Consider the following 13,146-nt stretch of genomic DNA (forward strand, 5'->3'; position numbering starts at 1 on the left):
GCAGAGCGGTGTGCTGAGCCCACGCCCCTCCTATCCGCATCCTCCACCGAGGATGACACGGCGGTCGGATGGTCCCGGCAGGCCACTCGTGGCCTGAAGACGGAGTGCTCTCAGCCACTTCGTTTATAATCGCGGCTCTCTCACACTCCCCTAAGGCACTCCTGATTATACCCTTGTCTACACTCCTGGAAATGGAAAAAAGAACACATTGACACCGGTGTGTCAGACCCACCATACTTGCTCCGGACACTGCGAGAGGGCTGTACAAGCAATGATCACACGCACGGCACAGCGGACACACCAGGAACCGCGGTGTTGGCCGTCGAATGGCGCTAGCTGCGCAGCATTTGTGCACCGCCGCCGTCAGTGTCAGCCAGTTTGCCGTGGCATACGGAGCTCCATCGCAGTCTTTAACACTGGTAGCATGCCGCGACAGCGTGGACGTGAACCGTATGTGCAGTTGACGGACTTTGAGCGAGGGCGTATAGTGGGCATGCGGGAGGCCGGGTGGACGTACCGCCGAATTGCTCAACACGTGGGGCGTGAGGTCTCCACAGTACATCGATGTTGTCGCCAGTGGTCGGCGGAAGGTGCACGTGCCCGTCGACCTGGGACCGGACCGCAGCGGCGCACGGATGCACGCCAAGACCGTAGGATCCTACGCAGTGCCGTAGGGGACCGCACCGCCACTTCCCAGCAAATTAGGGACACTGTTGCTCCTGGGGTATCGGCGAGGACCATACGCAACCGTCTCCATGAAGCTGGGCTACGGTCCCGCGCACCGTTAGGCCGTCTTCCACTCACGCCCCAACATCGTGCAGCCCGCCTCCAGTGGTGTCGCGACAGGCGTGAATGGAGGGACGAATGGAGACGTGTCGTCTTCAGCGATGAGAGTCGCTTCTGCCTTGGTGCCAATGATGGTCGTATGCGTGTTTGGCGCCGTGCAGGTGAGCGCCACAATCAGGACTGCATACGACCGAGGCACAAAGGGCCAACACCCGGCATCATGGTGTGGGGAGCGATCTCCTACACTGGCCGTACACCACTGTTGATCGTCGAGGGGACACTGAACAGTGCACGGTACATCCAAACCGTCATCGAACCCATCGTTCTACCATTCCTAGACCGGCAAGGGAACTTGCTATTCCAACAGGACAATGCACGTCCGCATGTATCCCGTGCCACCCAACGTGCTCTAGAAGGTGTAAGTCAACTACCCTGGTCAGCAAGATCTCCGGATCTGTCCCCCATTGAGCATGTTTGGGACTGGATGAAGCGTCGTCTCACGCGGTCTGCACGTCCAGCACGAACGCTGGTCCAACTGAGGCGTCAGGTGGAAATGGCATGGCAAGCCGTTCCACAGGACTACATCCAGCATCTCTACGATCGTCTCCATGGGAGAATAGCAGCCTGCAGTGCTGCGAAAGGTGGATATACGCTGTACTAGTGCCGACATTGTGCATGCTCTGTTGCCTGTGTCTATGTGCCTGTGGTTCTGTCAGTGTGATCGTGTGATGTATCTGACCCCAGGAGTGTGTCAATAAAGTTTCCCCTTCCTGGGACAATGAATTCACGGTGTTCTTATTTCAATTTCCAGGAGTGTATTAACACTCGCGTTCGAGTATAACATACGTAGTTTGTATTGCTTAACAGATGTCAAAATGATGGGGGGAGCGACCCCACGCTGCTTTACGAGTTGTTCATCAAGCAGGTACTAAATACGACTTATTGACATGTGAGTGCGCTAATATGTCAATAACTACCCGACACGAAGCTAATGGGAAGATGTGTCTAACCTGCATAACCTGTCAGAGCTGCCAGGTGTCGTAAGGATGGCAGCCTCACCACGTTGCACCTGTTCAACAGGCAAGTAGTGGCTCCTAGCGCAGGAAACTAATTGATATTTGGGCTCAATCTGGACGGTGTGGTACAGTAGACAGAGGACTGAAAATAAAGGTGGTAGCCCCACTATGCTGCATCATGACCTGTTCGTCCAGCAAGTGCCGCCTGTCACTAATTAGCGCTTTCGCTTTTCAATAAGGACCTCAACATGAAGCTGATGGGACGATGTGCCCAACCTGGACAGTCTGGCAGATTTCATGGACCAGTTGCTCAACAATGTTGTTCACCACACACTGTACCAAGACGTTTTCGTCAGTCTTGTACTACATCTGACTTGTTCGTACACCCGCTGGTCAGTAACCACTCAACACGGACCTTATGGGAAGATGTGCCCGACGCGAACATCGTGCCAGAACTGACAGAGGTCTGCCGAGAATTCTTCCGGGTTGTATGGCCGTGGTCCATGGAACTCTTCTATCCTTGACGTTTCGTCCAAAGCTGCGTTGGACATCTTCGGAGGTGCTCCTGGTTGTGCTGAGTCTTGCCGACCAACGAGTCGGACGTCGGAGAACGGCCTAAATACCGTGGAAAGTGGGCGTGGTCTGGATTTCACGTGATAGCAGAGATAAACCTTGTCAAAGATTAAATATAACTATCGATCGTAGTACGGCAAAGATAAAAACTTCTCATCGATTCTGTAGCTAGCTGCTTCTTTTCTGTTAAAATTATCCCCATGTTTGTATATTTCGATGGCTTTATGTATATATATATATATATATAAACTTATCACCAGATGTAACGTACAGGTTATTACGAATATTCCCTATAACAATGATAGTTCTGTTGGTATGTGTTGCCCATGATTAAAACGATTTTTATGAGAAGCACAAAATGAGCTATAATACGGCAATAAAGTGTTTCCAGACCTATGTCCTTACAACACATTTCATTCCTCTATATGAGAGGGATGCTTCCTGAAAATTGCTCACAACTATTTGTTACATTCTGTGCGGATGTTAGTGCTTGACAGTGGCTACATAGCCGAAACATCGTACTACACAAAAGTACACTGAAGCGGCAAAGAAACTGGTATAGGCATGCGTATTGAATTACAAGGATTTGTTCTAGGCGCTACAGTCTGGAACCGCGCGATCGCTACGGTCGCAGGTTCGAATCATACCTCGGGCATGGATGTGTGTGATGTACTTAGGTTCGTTAGGTTTAAGTAGTTCTAAGTTCTAGGGGACTGATGACCTCAGCAGTTAAGTCCCATAGTGCTCAGAGCCATTTTTGAATAACAAGGATTTGTAAACAGCTGGAATACGGTGCTACGGTCGTCAACTCCTATATAAGACAACAAGTGTCTGGCGCTGTTCTTAGATCCGTTACTGCCACTATCATGGCAGTTTATCATGATTTAAGTGAGCTTGAACGTGCTATTACAATCAGCGCACGAGCGATGGGACACAGCATTTCCGAGGTAGCGACAAAGTGGCGATTTTCCCGTACGACCATTTCACGAGTGTTCCGTGAATACCAGGAATCTGGTAAAACGTCAGATCTCCGACATCGCTGCGGCCGGAAAAAGATCCTGCAAGAACCGGACCAACGACGACTGAAGAGAATCGTTCAACGTGACAGAAGTGCAATCCTTCCGCAGATTGCTGCAGATTTAATTGCTGCGCCATCAACTGTCAGCGTGCGAACCATTCAACGAAACATCATCGATATGGGTTTTCGGGGCCTAAGGCACACTCGTGTACCCTTGATGACTGCACAGCATAAAACTTTACGCCTCGTCTGGACCGGTCAACACCGATATTGGCTGTTGATGACTGGAAACATGTTGTCTGGTCGGACGAGTCTTGTTTCAAATTGTATCGAGCGGATGGACGTGTACGGGTCTGGAAACAACCTCTGCGTGTCAGCAGAGGACTGTGCAAGCTGGTGTAGGCTCTGTTATGGTGTGGGGCGTGTGCATCTTGAGTGATATGGCACCCCTGATAATTCTAGATACGACTCTTGACAGCTGACACATACGTAAGCGTCCTGTCTGATCACCTGCAACCATTCATGTCCATTGCGCATTCCGACGGGTAATTCCAACAGGACAATGCCACACCTCGCATGTTCAGCATTGCTACAGAGTGGCTCCAGGAGCACTCTTCTGAGTTTACATTAGATTAGATGATTAGATTAGTTTTTCGTTCCACAGATCCGTGCTGAGTAGATCCTCGCGGATGTGGAACATGTCAATTTTTCTTTTTTTTTAAGCTGAAATGACAATACTAATAGTATGAGTATATACAATACATCATTTGTTTCTATTAAAAAAATCGTCAGTGGAGTAGAAGGAGTTGGCGTGTTTTAAACTGATCTTTATTTGTAACTAAATTTTTTATGTTTGATGGCAAGTTGTTGAAGATGAGTGTTCCTGAGTAGTGGACCCCTTTTTGAACTAGTGCTTTTAAGTCCTTGGGCAGATCATTTTTGTTCCTGGTATTGTATGTATGAACTGAGCTGTTTGTTGGAAAAAGAGATATATTATTTAGGACAAATTTCATTAAGGAGTAAATATACTGAGAGGCAGTAGTTAGTATACCCAGTTCTTTGAAGAGGTTTCTACAGGACGTCCGTGAATTTACTCCACAAATAATACGTATTACACGCTTTTGGACCCTGAAAACTTTTGTTTGACTTGAAGATTTACCCCAGAATGTTATAGCATATGACATTATGGAATGAAAGTAGGCAAAGTATGCAAGCTTTTTCATTTTTATGTCGCCTATTACTGCTAACACTCGAATTGCAAATACAGATTTGTTAAGGCGTTTCTGCAGTTCTGTGGTGTGCTCCTTCCAACTGAATTTATTATCAAGTTGTAATCCCAGGAATTTAAGACTGTCAACCTCTTCTATCTGCTCTTCTTCATACTTTATGCATATGCTGGGTGGAAACCTGTTCCAGGTTCTCATGTTTAAACACTTCCGCTGGCCATCAGACTCCCCTGATATGAACATTATTGCGATACCTGGGACGCCTTGCAAAGTGCTTTTCAGAAGTGATCTCCACCCCCTCGTACTCTTACGGATTTATGGATAGCCCTGCAGGATTCAGGGTGTCAGTTCCCCCAGCACTGCTTCAGACATTAGTCGAGTCCATGCCACGACGTGTTGCGGCGCTTCTGGATGGTCGCGGAGGCCCGACACGATATTAGGCAGGTGTACCAGCAATCCAGGGAGAAGAAATAAAAACTGTGAGGTTCGCCGATGACATTGTAATTCTGTCAGAGACAGCAAAAGACCTGGAAGAGCAGTTGAATGGAATGGACAGTGTCTTGAAAGGAGGATATAAGATGAACATCAACAAAAGTAAAACAAGGATAATGGAATGTAGTCGAATTAAGTCGGGTGATGCTGAGGGGATTAGATTAGGAAATGAGGCACTTAAAGTAGTAAAGGAGTTTTGCTATTTGGGGAGCAAAATAACTGATTGATGGTCGAAGTAGAGAGGATATAAAATGTAGACTGCTAATGGCAAGGAAAGCGTTTCTGAAGAAGAGAAATTTGTTAACATCGAGCATAGATTTAAGTGTCAGGAAGTCATTTCTGCAAGTATTTGTATGGAGTGTAGCCTTGTATAGAAGTGAAACATGGAGGATAAATAGTTTGGACAGGAAGAGAATAGAAGCTTTCGAAATGTGGTGCTACAGAAGAATGCTGAAGGTTAGGTGGGTAGATTACGTAACTAATAAGGAGGTATTGAATAGGATTGGGGAGAAGAGGAGTTCGTGGCACAACTTGGCTAGAAGAAGAGACCGGTTGGTAGGACATGTCCTGAGGCATCAAGGGATCACAAATTTAGCATTGGAGGGCAGCGTGGAGGGTAAAAATCGCAGACGGAGACCAAGAGATGAATAGACTAAGCAGATTCAGAAGGATGTAAGCTGCAGTAGGTACTGGGAGATGAAGGAGCTTGCACAGTATATATTAGCATGTAGAGCTGCATCAAACCAGTCTCAGGACTGAAGACCACAACAACAACATCCATTTTCTTTGGCTCTTCAGTATAAAATGGGAATGACGCGGAAAACGCATTTCTTTCAAGCACTTACACATAATGTTTGACTCGGCCTCCTCTGCGGGAGGTACATGCCTCGTAGTGACGTTGAGCTTATCCTTGTAGACGAGCCTACGATCCCTGCAGCTGCGCAACAACTCGTTGGCTCGCGTCGCCCCGGGCACCTTCCGCTTCAACGGGCGACTGGCGTCCCTCTACCTGGACAACAACCACCTGACCGACATCGAGGTGGGCACGTTCGACCACCAGGGCGAACTGGCCTTCCTCGTGCTCAGCGGCAACCGACTCACCACTCTCCGGTAGGTACAAACCGTTTGATTCCATGTCCAGTACACTGTCAGAAATGAAAAATGTCGCATCACCGTCACCTTGACCGAAACATAGTAAACAGATACTCTAGCTACTCCATGCCAGCGACAGCCTCTAACTTCATTAAAAGTTGATCCTCATCCGAAATTACCTCTAGACAAAAAACATTCCTTCAGATGCGTAATGGCATGAGTATGTAATGGCTACTTCCCCTTTTAATGTAAAGAATGACTGTGCTGGTAAAACTTCTGCGTTACTTGATTTTCAAACTCCGGAGTGAAACTGAACGTACTGAGACTGTTTTCTCTTTCCTTACTGTGGTGTCACCGCCAGACACCACACATGCTAGGTGGTAGCCTTTAAATCGGCCGCGGTCCATTAGTATACGTCGGACCCGCGTGTCGCCACTATCAGTGATTGCAGACCGAGCGCCGGCACACGGCAGGTCTAGAGAGACTTCCTAGCACTCGCCCCATTTGTAAAACCGACTTTGCTAGCGATGGTTCACTGACAAAATACGCTCTCATTTGCCGAGACGATAGTTTAGCATAGCCTTCAGCTACGTCATTTGCTACGACCTAGCAAGGCGCCATATTCAGTTACTATTGATACTGTGAATCATGTACCGTCAAGACTGACGTTCATCGTTAATGGATTAAAGTTAAGTATTCCACCAGCTACGTCCGTTTTTCTAAATTCTAATTTCCTTGTCCTGTTCCAGACCTCACGCCAGCCTGCGTGAGCTAAAACGCGTGCATTTCGGCCTCCTCTAGTAACACGGTGTTGGCTCTCCTGCCAACCACAACACTTGTTCTCAACATTTCTAAACTGACACACAATATTTTAGTGCAACGCAATCTGACTTTTAATAATCCCTACAAAAGAATAGCCCTGACTAACAATAATCTATAAACTTCATGAATCACTTACCTCACACAAATCTTCGTTACTCGAACTACTGCAATACAACGAGCGCCAATACTGCCAGCTAAATAAAGGATTCTAACTACTGAAGGCACTAACTACTGATAGGCATACTTAGCAAATGAAAGATTTTGATAGAGAACAAACAACGTATTTGCCTTAATAGTGTTCAAAAGTCATCAATATATAAATTCGTGACATTCAGTTCAACAAATTTCCTTTTTCTGACGGACACACGTCCAGATCGTCTGCTCATGTTAACATCTCAAAACTCTGGCATCTCTCTCCCCACATCCACCTCTGTTGGCGGCTCACCTCCAACTGCTCAACGCTACGGGCTGTTCACATCCAACTGCTCAACACTACATTGGCGAATAACTTCCAACAACGTGTTCAACCATCCACAGACATCACACAGCGCAGTCAGCGATTTTAATACAGAGCGCTACGTGCCTTTACGAACATAAAAACCTGAACAGCCTACTTACTCTGGGTGTGCCTAGCGTCACTGGAACTGGAGACTGTATCACTCCAAACCCAGGGGAAACGCTTTCCACAGACAGCCTGTTTTTGTTGAACTTGATAAGGGTCAATTCTCCTCACTCAGCCTATAAATAAGCTTCTTTATGTCCATCTTTTCAGAGATGCTTGCGGACACGGCTGATCAGTACAGAACATCAACTCAAACACCTTTCAACCGTCTAATTTTCAAACTGTTATTTTATTGGCCTACCAGTTCCGAGGATATACGAGGATTGGAACTTTAATAGTGGCAACTATTTATTTACAGCTCGTACAAAATAGACACGTATTCCAAAGTTTTACTGACCAAAATAGTCACCAGCGTTGTGTATAAACCGTTGCCAGCGAGACGGATGTCTTAGGGTACTCTATGCAGTGCCAGTTGTGTTGACAGTGCGAGCGGCCGGGCGGTGTGGCCGAGCGGTTCTAGGCGCTTCAGTGTGGAACAGCGCGACCGCTACGGTCGCAGGTTCTAATCCTGCCTCGGGCATGGATGTGTGTGATATCCTTAGATTAGTCAGGTTCAAGTGGTTCTAAGTTCAAGGGAACTGATGATCTCAGATGTTAAGTCCCATAGTGCTCAGAGCCATGTGAACCATTTGAACCAGTGCGAGCGGCGCGGTCTATTGCTCAACGAATTTGTAGTAGTTCTGAAGCGAATGCCTTGGAATTTTTCCTTCAGTATAGAAATCGAGTTGAAATCACAGGGGAGCAGCGGGTGGTATAGAACTTAGCAGCCCCATCAGTCAAACAAATGAGTAACAGCTTGCACTGTACGTGCTTGAGCATTGTCCTGCAAAATGATGGACAGGTCCTGCAGAAAGTGTCATTACTGCTGTCTCTATGCTGTTCATGTTTGGAATACAACCTACGACCAGCTAGGAGACAGAAGTGATGACACTTTCTGCAGGACCTGACCATCATTTTGCAGGACAATGCTCAAGCACGTACAGTGCAAGCTGTTACTGATTTGTTTGACTGATGGGGCTGCTAAGTCCTGTACCACCTACTGCACTCCCCTAACTGAAGCTCTTCGGGAGTTCAACTCGATTTCTAAACTGAGGGAAACACTTCACGGCATTCGCTTCAGAACTGCTACAAATTCGTCGGGCAATAGACCGCGCCGCTCGAACTGTCAACACAACTGGCACTGCTAAGAGTATCCTACGACTTCCACCTCTGTGGCAACGTGTTATACACAATGCTGGTGAGTACTTTGCAGGTCAGTAAAACTTTGAAACACGTATGTATTTTGTACGAGCTGTAAATAAGTAGTTGCCACTATTAAAGTTCCAACCCTCCCATTTCGCTATCTTCAGGCGCCCTTACCGGCGTAGATTCTAAACAGAACCTACGTGTCGGTCAGGGGATCTGAAGATGGTGTAAAGGTATCACCGAAACTGATAGACTAATAAAATAACACTGGAAACTAGACGGCTGAAAAGCGTTTGATTTGACACTCCGTATAAAATAATCGATTTTTACAAGTGTTGCTTGAAAAATCTAATGAAACCTTCAATGTAGATCTTTTTGCACATTGTTTATTCATAATTGTACATTTTTCTCTGATTCTTTTAAGAAATTTGGTTATCATTTAGCTACCAATCCGATGAGTTAAATTCGCTCTGTCCAAAATGAGACGTGCCCACGACGGAAGTCATGCAATGTGCAAATCGTAGCTGAAATCAGAAAACACTATTCTTAATGTATAAGGTATTGCACACGTAATAGCAGAGATTTTCGGAACATGACGGGCGTTCAAAACAGAAATGTAATTTAGTCGCATGCTTTTGGTCACTTTTGCAGTAAATAATGAATGAGTTTCAACTGAAAAGAAACAGCCTATTTATCACACCTTGCAGACGTGCCCGACTAGTTCAAAAATGAAACTTCCTGGCAGATTAAAACTGTGTACCCGACCGAGACTCGAACTCGGGACTTTTGCCTTTCGCGGGCAAGTGCTCTACCAACTGAGCTACCGAAGCACGACTCACGCCCGGTACTCACAGCTTTACTTCTGCCAGTACCTCGTCTCCTACCTTCCAAGCTTTACAGAAGCTCTCCTGCGAACCTTGCAGAACTAGCACTCCTGAAAGAAAGGATATTGCGGAGACATGGCTTAGCCACAGCCTGGGGGATGTTTCCAGAATGAGATTTTCACTCTGCAGCGGAGTGTGCGCTGATATGAAACTTCCTGGCAGATTAAAACTGTGTGCCCGACCGAGACTCGAACTCGGGACCTTTGCCTTTCGCGGGCAAGTGCTCTACCAACTGAGCAGAGTGAAAATCTCATTCTGGAAACATCCCCCAGGCTGTGGCTAAGCCACGTCTCCGCAATATCCTTTCTTTCAGGAGTGCTAGTTCTGCAAGGTTCGCAGGAGAGCTTCTGTAAAGTTTGGAAGGTAGGAGACGAGGTACTGGCAGAAGTAAAGTTGTGAGTACCGGGCGTGAGTCGTGCTTCGGTAGCTCAGTTGGTAGAGCACTTGCCCGCGAAAGGCAAAGGTCCCGAGTTCGAGTCTCGGTCGGGCACACAGTTTTAATCTGCCAGGAAGTTTCATATCAGCGCACACTCCGCTGCAGAGTGAAAATCTCATTCTAGTTCAAAAATGGTTCAAATGCCTCTGAGCACTATGGGACTTAACATCTGAGGTCATCAGTCCCCTAGAACTTAGAACTACTTAAACCTAACTAACCTAAGAACATCACACACATCCATGCCCGAGGCAGGATCCGAACCTGCGACCGTAGCGGTCGCGCGTTTCCATACTGACGCGCCTAGAACCGCTCGGCCACACCGGCCTGCCACTCGATTAGTAATTCAAGCTGACGGAATTGGCTGCGGTCTATTACTCGGTGCTATACATTAAGAAAATGGTTTGTATTTCAGATTTCAGATAAGATTTTCAGACTAAAGCACTTAGTTCATGCACACGCCTCATTTTGTGATCAACTTTGACTCCTCGGATAGGAGGCTTAATGATAACTGCACTTCTTTTAAAAAAAAGGAAATATTCTCCAAGAGTCAATAAATAACGTCCAAAAGGGCCTACGTTGATTGGTGATTAATTTTAGAAAAAAAGTCGTAAAAATCGTCTATTTTATAGGCGTATGAGGAGAATGGATCTTTAATTTTTTTTATGTAACAAAGCAACGTGATTCAACGTACAAATTTCATCTTCAGGATAATATAAAAGCACTCCGTCTTCAGGCCACAAGTGGCCCATCGGAACCATCCGACCGCCGTGTCACCCTCAGTTGAGGATGCGGATAGAAGGGGCTTGGGGTCAGCATACCGCTCTCCAGGTCGTTATGATGGTTTTCTTTGACCGGAGCCGCTACTATTCGGTCGAGTAGCTCCTCAATTGGCATTACGAGGCTGAGTGCACCCCGAAAAATGGCAACATCACATGGCGGCTGGATGGTCACCCATCCAAGTGCTGGCCACGCCCGACAGCGTTTAAGTTCGGTAATCTCACGGAAACCGGTGTATCCACTGCGGCAAGGCCGTTGCCTTCAGGATAATATAGTAATACAAAAATAATTAACGGGAGTACGCATTCATATTGATGCCGTTCTTTGCAGTGTTGGCATGTACAGCAGCTATCCTGTGGTAAAAGAGAAGGCTACCCTAAGAGGAGTGAGTACTTGCTTCTTTTGTCAGTATGTTGCTTACTTAAAAGGTTTTCTTTTTAAATAATCACTAACTATGTTCAAATGAAATGGCTGTCTCTTTGTAGAGTGTACAGTTACATCCATTCCCATGGCTCCTTGGATCTTGTTAACCAATTGGTCAGCTCTTCATGTCTGCGATTCAGAGACGTAGAAATTTTTAAAAGGAATCGTATTCGCTATTAATCACTGTTTATAGACTTGCTAAGGACACTGCATGTAGACGTCCTCTGCGGTTCGTCTACGATGACTCTATAGTAGCACTTTTTAGCGCCTGCGGTTTTCTAGCGAGCCAGTGCATAAACTGGCGAAGCAAAATAGCAATGAAATTAGAATTATATATTAATGCCTTCAGCTGCTGACGAACATTGTATATGTCAACGGGGACAGGTGAAAATGTGTGTCTCGACCGGGACTTCGAACCCGGGATCTCTTGCTTACATGGCAGACGCTCTATCCAGCTGAGCCACCGAGGGCACAGAGAATAGAGCGACTGCAGGGACTATCTCATGTACGCTTCCCATGAGACCGATTTTCTCACCTTATATGTCCACAAACTACACTCGTAGTGTCGCTACCCAACACATTCATTACTCGTGGAAGACATTCTTACCAAGTCCCGTAAGAATTCGGGTAATATGTGTGTATCCGCACAGAGGAAGAAGGACATGGCTGGTATTGCCAGAACTATATACTTATCCCTGCTATACCCGCAAGACAGAATAGATAGTTTACTTTGTGGAAAGGGGCCAAAATGAGCGGCTGTCAGTTGCACTCGAACATAGTACTTCATTCATTTGACAAACATCACAAGAGTAAGGAAAACATTAAAAACAGAGCAAGCCAAGTTCTATGTACTGACTTGGCAGAAAATCCTAAGAAATTTTGGTCTTATGTCAAAGCGGTAGGTGGATCAAAACAAAATGTCCAGACACTGTGACCAAAATGGTACTGAAACAGAGGATGACAGACTAAAGGCCTAAATACTAAATGTCTTTTTCCAAAGCTGTTTCACAGAGGAAGACTGCACTGTAGTTCCTTCTCTAGATTGTAGCACAGATGACAAAATTGTAGATATCGAAATAGAAGACAGAGGGATAGAGAAACAATTAAAATCGCTCAAAAGAGGTAAGGCCGCTGGACCCGATGGGATACCAGCTCGATTTTACGCAGAGTACGCGAAGGAACTTGCCTCCCTTCTTGCAGCGGTGTACCGTAGGTCTCTAGAAGAGCGCAGCGTTCCAAAAGATTGGTAAAGGGCACAGGTCATCCCAGTTTTCAAGAAGGGACGTCGAACAGATGTGCAGAACTATAGACCTATATCACTAACGTCGATCAGTTGTAGAATTTTGGAACACGTATTATGTTCGAGTATAATGACTTTTCTGGAGACTAGAAATCTACACTGTAGGAATCAGCATGGGTTTCGAAAAAGACGATTGTGCGAAACCCAGCTCGCGCTATTCTCCACGAGACGTAGAGGGCCACAGACACGGGTTCACAGGTAGATGCCGTGTTTCTTGACTTCCGCAAGGCGTTCGATACAGTTCCCCAAAGTCGTTTAATGAACAAAGTAAGAGCATATGGACTATTAGACCAATTGCGTAATTGGATTGAAGAGTTCCTAGATAACAGAACGCAGCATGTCATTCTGAATGGAAAGAAGTCTTCCGAAGTAAGAATGATTTCAGGTGTGTCGCAGGAGAGTGTTGTAGGACCGTTGCTATTCACAATATACGTAAATGACCTTGTGGATGACATCGGAAGTTCACTGAGGCTTTTTGCGGATGATGCTGTGGT

The 13,146-nt window shown here is 46.2% G+C and overlaps 1 protein-coding gene across 1 annotated transcript in view; it reads left to right on the forward strand.

The window, feature by feature from the left end:
• Positions 1-13,146, forward strand: part of LOC124552296 (leucine-rich repeat-containing protein 15-like) — a 200,088-nt gene that overhangs the window by 145,138 nt on the left and 41,804 nt on the right. Inside the window, exon 6 of the mRNA XM_047126572.1 lies at positions 6,028-6,221. Coding sequence (XP_046982528.1) covers positions 6,028-6,221 — 194 coding nt within the window. The remainder of the gene's footprint in view (positions 1-6,027; positions 6,222-13,146) is intronic.

This window comes from Schistocerca americana, chromosome 10 (genome assembly GCF_021461395.2).
Source record: "Schistocerca americana isolate TAMUIC-IGC-003095 chromosome 10, iqSchAmer2.1, whole genome shotgun sequence".
NCBI classification, from domain to species: domain Eukaryota; kingdom Metazoa; phylum Arthropoda; class Insecta; order Orthoptera; family Acrididae; genus Schistocerca; species Schistocerca americana.